General features: G+C 60.6%; 1 protein-coding gene across 2 annotated transcripts in view; it reads left to right on the top strand.

Moving 5' to 3' along the window:
* Positions 1-7,093: 7,093 nt before the first annotated feature.
* ARFGAP3 (ARF GTPase activating protein 3) overlaps positions 7,094-18,821 on the top strand; it is a 41,234-nt gene continuing 29,506 nt past the window's right edge. The window contains exons 1-2 of one of the 2 annotated variants that reach the window (XM_070052997.1): positions 7,094-7,265; positions 13,714-13,832. In XM_070052997.1, coding sequence (XP_069909098.1) covers positions 7,197-7,265; positions 13,714-13,832 — 188 coding nt within the window. In that variant the 5' untranslated portion in view covers positions 7,094-7,196. The remainder of the gene's footprint in view (positions 7,266-13,713; positions 13,833-18,821) is intronic. The other variant, XM_070052998.1, reaches the window with a different exon arrangement.

Raw genomic sequence — 18,821 nt, 5'->3', positions numbered from 1 at the left:
GCCCCTGTACCGAGCATCGCCCCGCGCTCCCACGGCTGGCGGGTGTGTCTGCGCGGGTTAGCAGCCTCAGAGCTCGGCAAGAGTAAGGGCAGAGGTTGGGGGTGGACAGCCCGGGCTGCCCCCACCGCCAGGCCCCACACACAAGACCGGCACCTGTCGCCCTGGGAGCTCTTGAGCCCCTGCCCTGCGTCGGGCCTGTGTTCCACCTCCTGAGTCATCTGCAGATGACCCCAGTGCCCCGTGGGGAGAGACGCATCGCCCCATCTCTGCTCCGCGGAGCAGCCCCAGCCATCCCAGGCACTGAGCAGAATCCCTGGGGAGCCCCTGCCCCACTGGGGGAGCTGAGGACAAAGGAGGCCCAGCTTGACAACGGGAGAAGCGAGGTGCGGGCTGGGCCCAGCGTGGTGGCGCAGTGGATTGGACCACGGCTTACGACACTGGCATCCCGTATTGAGTGTGGTGCTGTCCCGGCTCCTCTGCTTCCAGTCCAGCTTCCTGCCGACGCACCTGGTACTTGGGCCCCTGCCACCCACGTGGGAGACCTGGCTGGAGTTCTGGCATCTGGCTTCGGCCTGGCCCAGCCCTGGCTGTCCGAGGCATTTGGGGAATGAACCAGTGGATGGAAGATCCTCTGTGCCTATCTGCCTCCCTCTGATGCCCTGCCTTTCAAATAAATAAATCTTTTCAAAACAAAACAGAACAACATGTGGGCTGACCGGGACAACAGTGGAAAGGGGCGGGGCTGGAAGCTCACATGAGATGACCTCTGCCCAGCAAGGCCCCTCCCTCTGCTCCCCTGCCCTGGGCAGGCTCAGGCCTGTTTCCCAGTAGGGGTGGTGGGTGCCTCCCTGGCTGGAGGGTTAGAGGAAGGGGAGAGATCACTGTTGTGATAATGAGGGACCCAGCGGCCGGTCAGGGCTGGGGTCCCCTACCATCCTTGGCTCCCCTCCTGTGTGCTCTTGGCCCCGCTCAGCCCTGGTCAGCGCCACCGGCCGTCCTCCCCTCCCTCGGCTCCCAGGACTCTGAGGCACCGGGGTCCTGGGCCGGTGCTCCTCAGCCCCCCCCCCCCCCCAAGTGACCTGGGCAGGGATCTGGCTGTGCTGTCACCCAAGCTGAGACGCTGAGTCTGGAGGTGCCTGCAGAGCGGCCACAGGACTGCCCGGAGCCACCCAGACGTGCAAGGCCTCCCTCCCCCGCCTGGCCTGGCCTGGCCGTCACCGACAGCCTACGGGGCTGGGGCAGGCCTGGAGTGGACCTGCTCACAACGCGTCAGGTAAGGGATGGCTGAAGTCCCTGTGGCCCCTGACCAGTCCGTTCCTAGCTCCTGGGGAAACAGCCCAAGTGAAGGGAAAGCGTGCTTTGCCCAGGGCAAGTGGCCGGGGGAACTGCTCACGGCCTGACCCTAGCAGCAAAGCAGCGGGCTCCCTCCACGTCCATCCACTGGGCATCCAGTGCCTCCCTGGGCATTTATTGAGCACCTACTGTGTGAAGACTTCGTGGTGCCAGGACAGACAAGAAGAGGCTGTGTTTTTCCTTGAGGAAATCCTCTAGGCTCTGAGGGCAGAAGGGGCAGCTGTGCCCGCCGACCACACACACAGAGGATGCCGGAGGCCTCCCCGAGCCCAGCCGCACCGAGCCATTCCTCCACTTCAGTGAGAAGTCCCCGCGCCCCCACCTGGGGGAGGGCAGACTGGTGCCGGCGGACAGGGAGGACCTCAGCACTCACGGCACTCGAGGCCCCAGCAGCTGCAAAGTGAGGGTGACGCTGGGGTGTGCTGGAGGCAAGAGCCCCTCCCGTGGGCGCCCTGTACGCCACTGTCCTCTCCCAGCCCTTTTACAACCCGAGCCCTCAGCAGAGCGGTAGCCACGCCCCGCCTTTGCCACCCTCCCCAGGTACCTGTGGAAGACATCTTCTCTGGACCCCTTTTCACTTGGGTGGGCGGGCAGTGGCCTCAGGCTAGATTTCTGGTCCCTGCAGTGGGAGCAGGCAGAAGGGCCCTGGGGCCAGGCCGGAGAGCTCCAGGTGCCTGCAGAGGGAGCCAGAGCCCGTGTGGAGGGGGCGCCTCTGTGGTCGAGGTCTGAGGCTTATCCCCAGCCAGGTACGGCTTCACCAGGCTCGGGGTTAGAACTGACCTGGCACTAGGGCCTGAGTGTTTATCTCCCATCCCACTAAGGTGGTGGCGTTAGGATGTGGGTCTTTGGGAGGTGGGTGGTGATGAGGGAGGAGCCCCCGTAAGGGAGGCTGGAGGGGTCTTGTCCACCGCTCCCCCCACCTTGAGAGGACACAGCTGGAAGGCTGCACGGTGGGAAAGTGGACTTCCTCCAGAACTGCGGGAAAGACACTTCTGTCACTTATAAGCTGCCCAGCCGATGGCTGCAGCCACTGAGTGCCCGGCCCAGGAGGAGGGGGACTCGGAGGACCCTGACCCAGGGGCATTCGGATCACCATGGCATAACTGCCCGCAGGTCCACTGGCCACTCCGCCAGGCTGCTCCTGTGGCCCTGTGTAAGATTTTTTTGGTGCAGAGGCTCAGATGAAAATTTGAAAGTTCGGTGAGTGTTCAAACGTGGGTCGTCAACAGCCCTGCCCTCCGGCGGGCACACGGCCGACACTGGTCTGCGTGTGGGGCTGGCGGCTGCTGGCGGCGTGGGTGTCTCAGAACTGCAGATGCAGCGCGGGGCCCTGCTGCATTGTTAACAGCAGGACATCTCCTATCCCTACAAACATGTTTCAGGGCTGTGTGGTGGTCCACACTGCTCGGCACCGGCTGGCTCTACACGGTCAGGTGCAGATTGGCAACTTTTTTTTTTTTTTTTTTTTGAAAGGCAGAGACACAGGGCACTTTACCAGCTAGTTCGCCCTCCAGATACCAGCAGTAGCTGGAGCCGGACGCACCAAAGCTGGGAGCCAGGAACTCAAGCCAGGCCTTCCAGGTGTGTGACAGGTGTTCAGCCACTCGAGCCATCACTGCTGCCTGCCAGGCTGTGCATCAGCAGGAAGCCGAATCCACACTGGAGCTGGGGTGCGAACCCAGGCACGCCGATTTCAGATGCGGACATCCCAAACGGCGTCTTAATCACTACTGCAAACGCCCGCCCCCAGTTCTTCAAGTTTTCATGAATGCATCCAGTCACGGGACCACCATTAAGATACAGAACTGGGGGCTGGCATTATAGCACAGCAGGTTAAGCCAGCACCTACGACACCGGGATCCCGTATGAGCACCATTTCGAGTCCCAGCCTCTCCACTTCCGATCCAGCTCCCTGCTAATGCATCTGGGAAAGCAGTGGAGGACGCCCATGTGCCTGGGCCCCTGCACCCACGGGACAGACCCAGGCGGAGCTCCTGGCTCCTGGCTTCAGCCTGGCCCAGCCCTGGCTATTGTGGCCGCATCAGTATGTTGTTCCATCACCCCAGGTTCACCCCGGTCCCTAAAGACCACAGCTATTTTCTAGTGCTGTGGATTTGCCTTCTGCAGCCAGCGTCACATGCACGGAACCATAAAATCCGGAGCCTTCACAATCGTCTTGTCGTCTTTCATTTCGTTTGTCTTCCTCACCAGGGCTGCATCCCAGTCTCGGGGAGCTTCCCTCTAATGAATGTGTTGGGCTCTGGGAGTCCAGGGGGAGGACATTTGGACTGTGTCCAGCTCCTGAGGGTTCCAGTCAGTTACCAGCACTCAAGGATGGGTTTCCGTAGCCGTGTCCTCACTCCACGGGCCCGTTATTTTTGCTGTACTGCGAACGTGAGCCAGTGAAGATATTCCCAACCATTTATCCCATTAAAGAAAGGAATGGAGGCTGGCGCTGTGGCTCACTAGGCTAATCCTCCGCCTTGCGGCGCCAGCACACCGGGTTCTAGTCCCTGTCGACACACCGGATTCTGTCCCAGTTGCCCCTCTTCCAGGCCAGCTCTCTGCTGTGGCCAGGGAGTGCAGTGGAGGATGGCCCAAGTGCTTGGGCCCTGCACCCCATGGGAGACCAGGAGAAGCACCTGGCTCCTGCCATCGGATCAGCGCAGTGCACTGCGGGACAGAATCTGGCGCCCTGAGCGGGACTAGAACCGGGTGTGCCGGCGCCACAGGCACCACAGGCGGAGGGTTAGCCTAGTGAGCCGCGGTGCTGGCCAGGATTTGCATCCTAAAAGGCGTCGCACTTTGCGCAGTCTTTTCCCGTGGGTTTTCCCCTCTTGGGGGGAGGCGGGGAGATGTGAGTCTTTATCTTGAACCCAGTGTCCTGGGTTCAGGCCACAGCAAGCCGGCCGCAGCGGCCATTGCAGGGTTAAACCAACTGACAAAGGAAGACCTTTCTCTCTCACTGTCCACTCTGCCGGTCAAAAAAAAGAATGGCACCTGTCCCATTTCTATCTCCTCCAAGAATCAGTGCGCACTTTCACACTGGGGCCTTGGTTAACGTCCCGTTTGGGCAGCCTGAGCGCTCATCTTCAGAGCTCTGTGACCCACGGGAGCGCCGGGGCTGAGGGCTGGGCACTCACCGGCTCTCTCCCAGCACTCGCCAAAGCCCCCTGTGTCCGGGGCGGGGCGGGGCAGGGCACGGACCGTGCTTAGCGTCACTTTGTCTGGGCCCGGTCTGTTTTCCTTTGGGGTGGCATCAGGCATACAGCAAGCGCCTACTGACCCGTAAATGCACTGAATAAACGAAATGCTGTTTCACTTGGCCGGAGCGGATCAGGACGTCTTTATCTTTATGAAGGATAAACAACAGACACAGAAGGCAGTGTGTGCCCGCCCTGGTGGCCACACCTTTTTACTTATTTTTAACGTGAAAGAGTGACACAGAGACATGGAGAGACACAGCTAAGGGGTCTCCCACCCACTGGTCCCTTCCCCAGGTGCCCAGGGCTGGGCTGGGCTGAAGCCAAGAGCCTGGATTTCTGTTTGGGCACCTTCTGCTGCCTTCCCAGGCCATAGCAGAGAGCTGGACGGGAAGTGGAGCAGCCGGGACTTGAACCGGCGCCCGTATGGGATACCAGCACTGCAGGCGAGGGCTTTAACCCACTGCACCACAGCCCCACCATTAAATTTGGAGAATTCTTTCCTGAAATGTCTTTTATCAGATGTGTATTTTGCAAATGTTTTCCCCTAGTCTGTGGCTTGTCGTATTTCTTAACAGGAGTGTCCTGTGAATAGTTTTTTTTTTGTTTTTGCTTTTGTTTTGAGAGGCAGAGACAGAGCTCACATCTGCTGGTCCAGTTCCCAGAAGTCTGTGACAGCTGCAGCTGGGCCAGGAGGGTGAGGACCCAGCCGCCTGAGCGGCTCCACTGCCTCCCCGGGCGTGTGTGAGCAGAGGCTGCAATCGGGAGTGGAACTGGGGCTTGAACCCAGGTACTCAGAGATGCAGGCCCCCATCAGCATCCCGACTGGGAGGCCAAATCCACCCCGAGAATAAAACTTGGAAGTGAGACACCCCGGGCAGGCAGCCTGCAGCTCCTGGGGTCTCGGAACACCGGCATTGCCTAGCGGCCTGCCTGGGCCTGGGCCCCAGCTCCTGGGGTCTCGGAACACCGGCATTGCCTAGCGGCCTGCCTGGGCCTGGGTCCCAGCTTCGCTTTTTTTTCTTTTTGGTAGGATTTATTTATTTATTTGACAGGCAGAGTTACAAACAGGCAGAGAGAGAGAGAGAGGTCTTCCATCTGCTGGTTCATTCCCCAAATGGCCACAATGGCTAGGGCTGAGCCAGGCCAAAGCCAGGAGCTTCCTCCAGGTCTCCCACGTAGGTGCAGGGGCCCAAGCACTTGGGCCATCCTCACTGCTTTCCCAGGCCACAGCAGAGAGCTGGTTCGGAAGTGGAGCAGCTGGGACTTGAACTGGCACCCATATGGGATGCCGGCGCTGTAGGCAGTGGTGGCCTTACCTGCTGTGCCACAGCACCAGCCCCGTAAATAAAATTTTAAATCTAGGATATTGCCCTGACTTTCTTCTAGAAGCCACACCTAGGGCTGCGATCCTTCTGCTGGGGGTGAGTTGAGGTTTACTTTTGCACCCAGGTGTCTGTGCCAGCGCCACTGTGGCCGACACTGTCCCCTCGCCACTGCGGGACCTCGGCGCCGTAATGGAGACTCTGAAACCGATACCCTATCCCGCACGTGGCGTCTCAGAATCTGTTGGAGCCTCAGCCGCCTCCCTGCTGCCCACAGCGGGCCAGCGTCCCCGGGGCCGCGCTCTGCTGGGAGAGCCGCGTCTGCAGATCCAGCTGCCCGGGGCTCAGGCCGGGCTGGCTTCGCTGACATCGGCCTGTTCTCACCACACCGGCAGCGGCCGGCTCTGGGGCTTCCTACGGCCCAGGCCCGTCCCACAAATCTCTGGGCGCTGTGGAAGGAGAGGTGGACAAAACAGCTGGGACCCCAAGAAATCCACGCTCCGGACACACACGTGTTCCCCGCCCTGAAAGCAGGAAGCCGGCCCGGATTCAGTCCCTCGACCCTCACCTCCAGACCCAGGAGCCAAACTCAACCTCTCGTAAAGTTAAAAACGAGAAAGAAAGGGGCTCGTGTTCAGAGCAGGGGAGGCGGGCAGAACCGTCCGACAGTGCTGGGTGGTGCCGATGTCTGTGGACACGCAGCCCACAGCCGCAGGTGTGCACATGCGCTGCTCCCCCACGCGCCTGCGGTGTAGACCGCGCTGGTGTAGACGCCGTCTCTCCTGCACTGCCCTGCTGCTGCTTCTCCCGAGGCTCTCCACGGTGGGGAGCAGCCTCGACCTCGCCTTGCCCTCGTTCCAGCTCCCCCTGCGCCCCTCAGACGCAAAGGGCCGGGGACCGACCCTGGCTCCCTACAAGGGAGAACGTCCCGGCACTCAGAGCTGAGCCACAGAGAAGCGGTCGGTCAGGCGGAACCGCGACCCAGCCAGGCGAAGCGCGGAGCCGCCCTCGACCGCCCGCGTCGAGGGCACACCGCTGCGCGCACCCCGAAGGCGCGCCATCCCTCTGCGCAGGCGCGCGCGGTGCCCGGGGGCGGGGCGGTGGTGGGCGGGGACTAGCGCGGGGCGTGGCCAGCGGCCCGGCTCGGCTCGGGTCTCCCGGGAGGAAGAGAGACGCGTGCGCCGCCGCTGTGGGCGGGGCCGGGGGCGGGGCCTCGCCGTCACGCGCAGCCCCGCCCCCCGGCTCCGTCAGTCTCTCGGAGGCGGCAACCGCTGTTCGTCGCGCTTCCCGGTTGGCGGGGCGTTCTCCGGGGACCATGGGGGACCCCAGCAAGCAGGACATCCTGACCATCTTCAGGCGCCTCCGCTCGGTGCCCACCAACAAGGTAGCCGCCGCCGGGCGTGCCCGGGCCCGCCCGGCGCCCCCGCCGGACCCCGCGGGCGGCCGGGGGAGGAGGAGCCGGCCGGCCTGTGACACGTCGCACTGTGGGGCCGGCGCCTGGGCCTCGCTCGGTCCCGGCCGCGCCGCTCCGGCCCCCGCGAAGGAGGCCCGGGGGAGGGGGCGCCCCAGGGTCCGGCGGGGCGGGGCGGCGCGGGCACCTGGGGGCCCCGGGCAGACCTGGGGGTCTCCGGGGGTCCTGGCAGCTGGCTGCGGAGTACAGCCTGGACCGTCCGGAGTTGCTGGGAGGGCCGGGGGCGCGTCCCGGGGCTCCTGCCAGCCCTGATGGGGCACCCGGGGCCCCCCAGGGGCTAGGGCCAGGGCCAGGGAATCGCTCCAGCCGGCGGCACGGGGTGCGCGGGGAGCCGGGAGGCCCCCTCCCCGCGGAGCAGCGCGCCTCGGAAGTTCTCGGGTCCCCTTTGACACCTGCTGGGGTCCTGCCTCAGTTTCCCCATCTGCGAAGCTGCTCGGTGGCCGTGGATGTCTCCCAGCTGTTTTGTGCCTTGTCGGCGCCGGCAGGTCCCTCCCTTCCCAGGCTGGGGTTTTCCCGGGTTTTTTGTTTCCAGAGGGTGGTCCCCCCCCCTCCACCCCCTATACCTGGTGACAACATTTCCCGGCTGACTGGGGATGCTGGGCTGACGCATGGGGCGGAAGGGGCAGCGCCCTGTCGGAGTGGAGCTGGAGAGTGCAAAGGGCTGTCCACGTCCCTGCCGTGGCCAGAGTGCCCTCCGGTGCCCACTGCCACCTCCGGGGTGGCAGCTGCTGAGTCTGCTTGTTCTAGGTCTAAGCCGGGGGGCCTCCTGGGGGTGGTGTCCGGCTCCCAGATGGTTACTGTGTAAGCCCAGTAGCAGAGTGGGAACCGTGGACACAGAGGGCCCTGGGGCTGACCTGGTCAGCCGTGTGCCTGGCGTGCCTTTGAGGGGCCCGGGGCCTTGTGGCTCACTGTCCAGACCCTGCCGCCTTCCACACGCCAGGTGGGCTGCCTGGCCACTCCGCACCTCGTAGACAGGGCCTGCACTGGATCCGACCCAGAAGGGGGTGCAATGAGGATCCAGCGGGGTGAGCAAGGACCCGGGCGGCGCTGCCGCGGGAACCTTGCACTCCTGCTGTGTGGGGAGCGCGCTGCTCCACGTGACGTGCTGTCTCCCGAGCACACCCCTCGTGGCATGTCGGTCCTCCCGTTTGCTGGTTTCCTCCCTGCCCATACTCGCAGTCCTGGGGCTGGGGCTGCGCCAGGCCGAAGCCAGGGGCTGGGAACTGGGGCCGGTGCTGTGGCACAGCGGGTAAAGCCGCTGCCTGCGACCCCAGTGTCCCATACAGGAGCCGGTCGGAGTCCTGCTGCCCCACTTCCCTTCCAGCTCCCTGCTGATGCACCAGGGAGGCAGCAGAAGACGCCCCAGTCCCTGGGCTCCTGCACCAACGTGGGAGACCCCGCTGGAGCTCCAGGCTCCTGGCTTCGGCCTGGCCTGGGCCCCGCCACTGTAGTGATTTGGGGAGTAGCCACCAGGTGGAAGGTCTCCCTCTCTCCCTCTCTCCGTCTCTCTCCTTCCCCCCACTTTCTGTGTGTGTGTGTATGTGTGTGTGTCTCTCTGTAAATGCCTTTTAAATAAATAAATCTCCGGGGGCCAGCACTGGGGTGGAGCAGGTGAAGCCACCGCCCGGGGGGCCGGCGTTCCATATGGCTCACGGCTCTGCTGGCTCCCTTCCCATCCAGCTCCCTGTGATGGCCTGGGAAAAGTAGCAGAAGATGGCCCACGTGTTTGGGCCCCTGCACCCTTGTGGGAGACCCGGATAAAGGGTCTGAACTCGACCTGGCTGTGTCAGCCTTCCAGGGAGTGAACAAGCAGACAGAAGGTCTCCCTGACTCTGACTTTCAAAATAAATAAATCTTTTTAAAAAAAGAGTAAACATTTTTAAAAAAAGAAAAGCTAAGAACTCGAACCAGGTCTCGGACGAGTGTGGCAAGGACCTAAGCACTCGAGCCGTCGCCTGCTGCCTCCCAGCGGGGAGCATTAGGAGGGAGCCAGAACCAGCACAGAGGACTCGAACCCAGGCTTCCCAGTGTCAGTGCAGGCGGCGTCTTAGCCACCACAACCACCAGGCCGAATGCCGGCGCTGGAGGCGGGCTGCGGTGACAGGACGGAGTTGGGCAATGGTACGCGTTTTTGAGGTGGGTTTGCAAAAAGCGGCCTTCGTGTGCGTGAGTCAGGAGAGGCGAGGAGGAGCGACGTGGAGCTCTGCAGAGGCTTCGGCCCTGAGGGTCGGCTTCCCGTCTGGGCGCCCCACCCGTGCCTTGCTTTCACTAGGAGCTGTGCTAGTCACTCAGTGAGTGTTCGACAGGGAACACAGTCTTCCTGCAGGGCTCGGGGTCGGTGCCTGGACCCCCATGGAGGGCAGAATCTACAGAACACAGGGTCCTACTTGCATCTCGCCTGCACGCTTCCTCCTGCACACTTCCAAATCCTCTCTCGAGGACTTACAATGCCTGACATATGGCGAGTGCTGTGCAAATAGTGTGGCTCGTTGTGTTTTTTTTTTTTTTTTTTTTTTTTTTGACAGGCAGAGTTAGACAATGAGAGAGTGAGAGAGAGAGAGACAGAGAGAAAGGTCTTCCTTCCATTGGTTCACCCCCCAAATGGCCGCCATGGCCTGGCGCACTGTGCTGATCCGCAGCCAGGAGCCAGGTGCTTCTCCTGGTCTCCCATGGGGTGCAGGGCCCAAGCACTTGGGCCATCCTCCACTGCACTCCCGGGCCACAGCAGAGAGCTGGCCTGGAAGAGGGGCAACCGGGACAGGATCCAGTGCCCCGACCGGGACTAGAACCTGGTGTGCTGGCGCCGCAGGTGGAGAATTAGCCAAGTGAGCCGCGGCGCCGGCCCAGATTGCTCGTTTTAAAAGACAGTTTTTCTTGTGTAGAATTCTAGACTTGATGGTACTTATTTTTAGTACTTTTCTTTTTAAATATTTATGTATGCATTTATTTATTTGAAAAACAGAGAGAAAGATCTTCCATTATTTTCCGCTGCCCCCCTCCCCCATGCCCTCAAAAGCTGGAGTGTGGTCAGGCCGAAGCCCAGAGCTAGGAATTCCATCCGGGTCTCCCACGTGGGCCACAGGAACCTAAGTACCTGCATTTCATCGCTGTCTCCCGGGCACACCAGCAGCAAGTGGGATCGGAAGCGGGGAGCAGTGGGACCTGAGCCGTGGCTTCGCCCGCTGCACCAGAAAGCCCACGCCGCAGTGCCTGTTTTTCGTATTTTGTTGTGTCACTGTTTTTAAATATTTTCAGTCTGGGTTGGTTGAATCTGTCACGAGGAACCCACAGACGCAGTGCCTACTGCATGCACTGATGGCTAAAAAGACACAGTGCGGTGCCTACTGCATGCACTGATGGCTAAAAGACACAGCGCCCGCCTTCAGGGAGCTGGCAGGGTAGGGGTGAGGACGGTCGGAGACGCTGCGGGCAGAGAGAGGGCTCCGGGAGCGGAGGTCTCTGAGCTGGGCGCCTGTCAGTCCTTCGTTTTCTCTGAGGATGGAGCCTGCTGTGTGATGTGTGGAGTGTGCAAACTGGAGATGCAGGCCTCTCTTTGGAAAACTTTGGGACATTGAGGCGGGATGCAGAGCGGTCGACCACAGCGCTTCTGCGTGTCAGCTGTGTGTGGCTGCGCAGGTGCACGCGCCCGGCAAGCTGGCGCCGATGGCGCGAGGAGCGGCGCCTGCCTCTCAGAGGGTTGTGGAGGCGTGAACGCGCATAGCAGCTCTCGGTATCTCCATAGCAGTTACCACTCTCACACTTAGGCAAACCAGTCGTCGGTTAAAACCTATTGATTTTTCAGTCCCGTAAGAACTGATTCTGCGTAGAACACGGTGTCTTGGTTTTGGTTTGGGGCTCCTTATGGAAACACAGTGGAGCCCCATCAGAGCACTGTCTTCCAGCGGGAGGAGAATCGAGGCGGCGGTGGGCGCTGGCGTCTCGCTGCCCACTGACCTCTGCTGCCCCGGCCCCGCAAACTGCGCCAGTGCCTGGGTCTGCACCTAGCGCGTGCCTGCTGGACGCATGCCTCACAGAACTGCACCCGGGCAATCCCGGGGCTCAGCCGGGGGCCAGGGAGCGGGGTGCTGAAGCTGCCCCGTCAGAAGCCCAGTGCTGTCTGTGCGCAGCCAGCCTTGCCGCCGTGCTGGAAGTCAAAGCCGCCCGCCCCGGGCTCCGCACCCCACGTCTGCTGTCACCTGCGTTTCCTGCGCAGGCTCTTGCCACCCACTGCCTCCTTTGGGTAATTTTTCTTTTTTAAAGATTTATTTATTCACTTGTTTAAAAGGCAGAGTGACAGAGAGAGAGGCCGTCCATCTGCTGGTTCACTCCCCACATGGCCGCAGTCGCTGGGCCTGGGCCAGGAGCCTGGAGCTCCACCCTGGGCTCCCACGTGGGTGCAGGCGCCCAAGCCCGTGCGCCGTCGCCTACTGCCTCCCAGGTGCTTTATTGGGAAGCTGGGCTGGGACTCCGGCTGGTGCCCCGAGACCAGCAGCCTCACCACGGCAGCACCACACTGGCCCCTGCAACCTCTCTGGATCCCTTTCACGGGATACCAGATGCCCCTTAGGGGCAGCTGCTTGGCCTAGCAGTCAGGATGCCCGTTTCCCACAGCAGAGTGCCTGGATTCAGTTCCCACCGCCAGCTCCCAGCTCACGCACGCCGGGGCAGCAGGCGGTGGCTCAGGTAGCCGGGTCCCTGCCGCCCCAATCTGCCACCTGGGCGAGGGCCCGGCCTCGCCGCAGCATCGCAGACACCGGTGGCTGCAGCTCGCTCTGTCTCTGCCTCACACAAACCCCTTTAGCCCTGTCTCCAAAACCTTCTGCGTCTGTGCTCTCTTGGATGGAGCTGTACACCTAACGCCGTGGGCGCTGGGCTGTGGGCTCCAGGCGGCAGCGCCCTGCTGTGTATGGGGCAGTCCCGGGTGCTGGGCGCACAGCAGCTCTGGGAGTGAGGGGTGAGGGTCCCACACAGCCTTGCGGACTGGAGTAGCACCTGTCTGCCCTCAGTTTTGAGGCCTGGCGCCCCACGCAGCCCGGTCTCTCCAGCCGGTGGCTCTCGCCCAGGCCCTCCTGCTGCCAGGGGCCTTTCGAAGGCCAGCACGTGGCCTGGCCGCGCGGGGCCCCAGGTGGAATCCCTGCCCGCATCTGCGTGTGCCCCCATCTGCGCATGCTCTGGCCAGGGTCCCTCACCCGCTCGGGGTGAGGGGCTCAGAAGGCACGTGCGCTGCTCTCGGGTTTTGCCCCCAAGATGCTAGGTCGTTCCTGAGGGTGGCGTGGAGCCTCCACCCGGGTCTTCTGCCTCGCAGCCCGCATCTAGAATGTGTCTGGGTTTTCCTCCTGGAAGAACGTTTAACTCACCTGCTCTGGGGGCTCTCCGTGCGCTGCTGTGCTGGCCTGAGCGCTGTGAACATTCGCTTCGGCGGTGGGCCTGTGTGCTTCAAGGCGCTGTCTCTGCCCCGGTATCAGACGAGGAAAGTTTGACTTCCTGGCATTGGCAGAGGCCGTGGACAGTTTTCCAGCTGACAGAATGTTCCGGAGTTTGTTCCTGGAGGTATTTGCTGAGTGCTTGCCCTGGGGCACTGTTCAGGCTCCTGGGAGACACAGAGGTCCCCAAACCTGCTCAGCAAGGTTCTTTGAGCTTTATGCCCGCGGAGAAGGGAAGCCAGGTGGCGGGGAGGTCCCAGCCTGGGCGCCTCCGAGTTCTCACGGTGGAGGGCAAGCCCGAGGAGCCTCGCTCTGTGGTTCCCTGTTGCCGTGCGTTGCGTTCCCGCGAGCCTGGGTCTTAGCCCTGAACAGGTGAGGCTCCCTTGTGAGGCTGTGTCAGCTGAGGGCTCCCTCGCGGGGGGCTGGGGCCTCGCCGTGCCCTGCCACAGTGCTGCCCGAGTGTCCTTGAGACCTGGAGCCGGGGACCCCGAGCGGGGGCACCTCAGCGTCTCTCAGGAGCTGATCCCCCGGCAGCGAGCCAGCCATCACTGCGCGTCCTTCTGTGGGCCAAGTGAGGGGGCAATCACGCAAGGCAGGGTTCCCGGGCGCGCCGTCCACTGCCCACAGGTGTTGAGGACAGGTGCTGTCTAGGGGACTGCACGCCTGTGCCCTGCTACCGCTCAGTGCACCTGTCTCAGCACGCACGTGCTCGCTGTAATGCGTGAATAATAACTGTGTTGGAATAATCATAAAATAATATAGTCGGGTGTGATTCCAATAAAAGAGATTGAAATGTGAGGGTGTAAGTAAGCCGCTGTCCAGCACCCCGAGGCGGAACTGCCACGGTCGAGCCCCTTCCGGCCGGCGCGCGCCGCGTCCACAGGTGAGTCACTGCTCGCGGGGACTCATTCGTGACGGGGCCTCCCATGTCCCCTCAGGTGTGCTTCGACTGTGGCGCCAAGAACCCCAGCTGGGCCAGCATAACCTACGGGGTGTTCCTGTGCATCGACTGCTCGGGCTCGCACCGCTCGCTGGGCGTCCACCTGAGCTTCATCCGGTGAGTCCGACCCCGCCCCCGGCGCAGCAGCCCTGCTGTCTCATGGCGTCTTCCTCCTTTTCTCTGTTGGCTTTGACCTGGCCCAGCCCTGGCTGTTGCGGCTATTTGGGGCGTGAACCAGGAGATGGAAGATATCTCACTCTGTCTCTCCCTCTCTCTCTGTAACTCTGCCTTTCAAATAAATAATAAAATAAATCTTTAAAACAAAAAAGTCTGAGGGGGCCAGCATTGTGGTGTAGCAGGTAAAGCCACCACCTGCAGCGCCGGCATCCCATATGGGCACCAATTCGAGTCCCGGCTGCTCCACTTCTGATCCAGCTCTCTGCTATGGCCTGGGAAAGCAGTAGAGGATGGCCCAGGTCCTTGGGCCCCTGCACCCATGTGGGAGATCTGGAAGAAGCTCCTGGCTCCTGGCTTTGGATCCGCACAGCTCCAGCCATTGCAGCCAACTGGGAGTGAACCAGTGGATGGAAACTCTCTCTCTGCCTCTCCTTCTCTCTGTGTAACTCTGGCTTTCAAATAAATAAATAAATCTTTAAAAAAAAAAAAAAAGGTCTGAGAACAGACATTTCACAAATGTTCTTAACAAAAAATGACAGGTTGATTGTGAGTTATGGAGGTTTAAATCTTTTATCATTGAATAAGCTGGGAAAATGGGTTCTTTTATTTATTTAATTTGAAAGGCAGAGAGAGATCTTCCATCCCCTGCTCACTCCCCAGATGCCCACGATAGTCAGGACGGGGCCAGGCCAAAGGACTTAAAATTCAGCCCAGGGCTCCCACGTGCGTGCCAGGGACCCCATCACCTGCTGCCTCCAAGGGTCACGTTAGCAAGACCTGGATCACAGGTGGAGCCAGGACTCAGACGTAGGGGCTCCAGTGAGGGGTGCAGTGTCCCAGGCAGCCACACGCCTGCTCTGGGGGTGCAGAGCACTCGGAGGCCCAGGGGTGGCGCTGTGGAGTGCAGACGCGGCAGGGGGGTGGGGGTAGCTCCGGCCAGCGTTTCCTCCCCTCTACTACCTGCTGACAGTAGGCAGCAGAGCACCCACTCAGGAGGAGGTGGTCCGGCTGCTCGGGTCTAGCCACAGCCCCTCGCAGGTGGAGAGTCAGCTCGGGGCTGCCCGTCCAGTGCCGCCTGGCTCCCAAGGCCATGACCAGAGCAGAGCTCCAGGGAGCGATGCCTGTGTGGTTTCCCTGGCAGTTCCGAGTGTTTCCGACATGCAGGTCTGGCCCCTGTCTGTATCTGAAGTCCGGCTGCTCAGGTGGCGGCCCGCGTGGGGCCTTTGTGAGCGTGGGAGGAAGGTGACCCCTGGACAGGGGGGCCCGGTAGACCAGGGGAGCGGGAAAGTACCTTTCAGTGAAGCGAAAGAAGTGGAAATCATGACACAAAAAGAAAACAGGTCTGCAGCCATGCTCAGGGCCCAGGTGCTGAGCACGGGCTGCCCGCCCGCCGCTGTGGCCACCAGGGTGCCTTCTGGCTCAGGTTCCGGTGTGCCCGCACCACCAGCCAGGTTGCCTGTTTGCAGGGCAGGAGCCGCTGGCCAGGCCTCTAGAATTGTGGCCAGCAGTTTTATTTCAAGACCATTAGGGCCGGCGCCGCGGCTCACTAGGCTAATCCTCCGCCTTGCGGCGCCGACACACCGGGTTCTAGTCCCGGTCGGGGCGCCGGATTCTGTCCCGGTTGCCCCTCTTCCAGGCCAGCTCTCTGCTGTGGCCAGGGAGGGCAGTGGAGGATGGCCCAAGTGCTTGGGCCTTGCACCCCATGGGAGACCAGGATAAGCACCTGGCTCCTGCCTTCGGATCAGCGCAGTGCGCTGGCCGTGACAGCCATTGGAGGGTGAACCAACGGCAAAAGAAGACCTTTCTCTCTGTCTCTCTCTCTCTCTCACTGTCCACTCTGCCTGTCAAAAAAATAAATAAAATAAAAAATAAAAAAAAAGAGACCATTGGTCCAACAGGATTGCTATATACCGACATTTGTGCAACAGGATACAATGTTATAATTCATAAAGAGGTACTTAGTATGTCAGCACAGAAACTATGTAGCAATAATTACAACTTACTTTTTTTAAAAAAAGATTTATTTATTTATTTACTCGAAAGGCGGAGTTACAGAGAGAGGAGAGGGAGAGTCAGAGAGAGAGAGGTCTTCCATCCACTGGTTCACTCCCCAGATGGCTGCAACAGCCAGAGCCGGGCTGATCTGAAGCCAGAAGCTTCTTCTGGGTCTCCCACATGGGTGCAGGGGCCCACGGACTTCAGCCATCTGTCGCTGCTTTCCCAGGAACGTTAGCAGGGAACTGGAACAGCCGGGACTTGAACTGGGACCCATATGGGATGCCAGTGCTGCAGGTGGCTTAACCCACTACACCAAACACCAGCTCCAACACCTACTTTTCTTTTTTGATAGATTTTAAAAGATAACTTTTCCTGATGCACGGGGTTCTTTTTTCAGAAATCAGCTTGTAGAAGCGTGAGGGCTGGGTCCTTACAGCCATGGAACGCCCGGCTGCTGTTTAGAAGACGGAATTATTGTGTGTGTATTTAACTGCTTTCAGAGTGGCCGTCAATTCTTTTCTCTTAGACTCTGGTTCTTAGACTGGTGTGTGTGTGTGTGTGTGTGTGTGTGTGTGTGTGTGTTTTAAGATTTATTTAGTGTGGCCAGTGCTGTGGCGCTGGGTTAAAGCCACTGCCTGCCATGCCAGCTTCCCATATGGGCGCCAGTTTGAGACCTGGCTGCTGCATTGCCTATCCAGCTCCCAGGTTATGCACCTGGGAAAGCAGCAGAAGACGGCCTAAGTGCTTAGGGTCCTGCATGCATGTGGGAGACTTGGTTGAAGCTCCTGGCTCCTGGCTGCAGCCTGGCCCATCCCCAGCCACTGCAACTATTTGGAGAATGACCCAGCAGATGGTAGATCTGCCCCCTCCCATATCTCCCTCTGTTTCTGTAACTATGTCAAATAATTAAATAAATTTTTTAAAAAGACTGCAACATAATAAAGCTACCTGTTTAAGAAAAAATATTTATTTAGTTATTTGAAAGAGAGCAACAGAGGGATCTTCCATCCTCTGGTTCCCTCCGCAAGTGGCCACAACGGCCAGGTCTAGGCCAGGCTGAGGCCAGGAGCCAGGGGCTCTATCTGGGTCGCCCACATGTGTGGCAGAGACCTAAATACTTGGGCCATCTTTTGCCTCCCCAGGCATGTAGGCAGGAAGCCGGGGCAGGAGTGAAGTAGCCAGGGCTCAAACCAGCGCTCCAAAGTGGGGTGCGGGCATCCCCAGCGTGGGCTCAGCCTGCTGCGCCAGGGTGCCTGCCCCGTGTGGTTCAGCGGCACCAGAGGCATCCACAGGGCACGACCTTCACCACCACGCACCTGCCGAGGGCTCCCCTTGCAGAACAAACGCTGCTCCCCTCCCTTCTCTGCCTGGTCCCCACAGCCCCCGTTCTGCTCTCTGTGCCTGTGCGCCGCCTCCTCCCCCTGCCCCACCTGAGTGGCGTGTTTCATGTCACCTGACGTCCTAAAGGGTCTCGGTACAGCAGGCGTCCGAGCTGCCCACCCTTCTCAGGCTGAACAGTATTCCCCACCCACCACCCTCCTTACCCCTTCATCCACTGGTGGACCCTTGGGTGGCTGCACGACCTGGCTACTGTGCCTGATGCTGCCATCAGCCCGGGGCTGCAGATTCCTCTCTTTTCGGTTCTTTGGGTTAGGCCCAGACGTGGAATCGCTGCTCCACGTGGTGATTCTGTTGGTAATGTTTGGAGGAAGCCCCTAGTTTTTCACAGCGGCTGTACCTGCCAGCAGTGCCGAAGGTTCTGGTATCTGCACGGCCCGGCCAGCACTTGTGCTGTGTCTTCCGCAGTTGCCACACTGATGGCTGTGAGGTGCTGGCTCGTGGCGGTTTTTACGTCCATTTCTCGGGTGGAGAGTGATGTTGAAGTCCTCCCCAGTCCTTCGCCCGTTTTGGAACTGGGCATTGTTGTTGAGGTTTGGGGCTCTCCAGGTATTCTGCACATTGATTCTTTATCACGGGGTGAAACCATTCTACTGCCCAGGGCCGCCACTGTAACACCACTGTAACACCACTCCTGGCCATGCGCCGTGACCAACTTGAAGCCCAGCCTGCTGTAGGTTTATTGGACTTCGAGTCCTGCCCGCCACTGCCTTGGCAGGGCCAGACCCGGTGATTTCCTGGTGTCCCCGCCCCTGCTGTCACATGCGTGATCTGCAGATTCTGTCTGTCTGTCTGTCTGTCTGTGAGTTGCGTCTTCACTCTGTCGACATTCTCTTCTGATGGCACAAGCTTTTAAAATGTTTCATGAAGTCCAGTTTGCTTTGCCCTCTGTTGCCTGTGCCTGGTGTCACAGCCGTCACTGCCACCTGCAGTGCACTGAGCTGTGACCGCCTCTTCCGTCAGGACTTCCTCGGGTCTAGGTCTTCGATGGAAGACCGTGTCCCGCCCGCGCTGAGCGTTCTGCCCGTGCACTGGCCGCTTTCCCAGCATGCTTTGCTGGAGAGATGGTTCTTTCTCCAGTGAGTCAGGTTTGTTTTTAATGCACTTTTGTTTCCAGATGGGCCGTTGCCAGTCAGCGTGTGGTCGCCCGGCGTGCCCAGGGCGTGGGAGGACTGGACTCGGGCCGTACAAAGCCCTGTCTGTCTCTGCTGCAGCCTCCCCCCGTCTGCCCAGCGCCTGCCTCACAACCAGCCTTCCCTCCTCCCCTTCCTCTCTGGCAGCATCCGCCAGTCCTGGCCACTCCGGAAGTCAGGTGTTCGGGGCAGGACTCACCCAGCGCCGCATCTGGGCTGTCTCGGGATCAACCACTGGCCTGTTAGTCAGACAAACACAGCCGCATAAACCCCAGTGCTTACACGGGATCCAGAGAGAGCAGCTGACAACCGCTGTGTAGTGGGGGCGGCAGACAGTCCCGGGCAAGAGAGAGAAGGCTGGCGATGTATGCAGTGGGATTGGGTTCCCACAGTAAATTCA

Source organism: Oryctolagus cuniculus, chromosome 11, assembly GCF_964237555.1.
Source record: "Oryctolagus cuniculus chromosome 11, mOryCun1.1, whole genome shotgun sequence".
In the NCBI taxonomy this organism is placed as follows: domain Eukaryota; kingdom Metazoa; phylum Chordata; class Mammalia; order Lagomorpha; family Leporidae; genus Oryctolagus; species Oryctolagus cuniculus.
The sequence above is the reverse complement of the archived record's forward strand: the minus strand, read 5'-3'. Positions and strand labels throughout refer to the sequence as shown.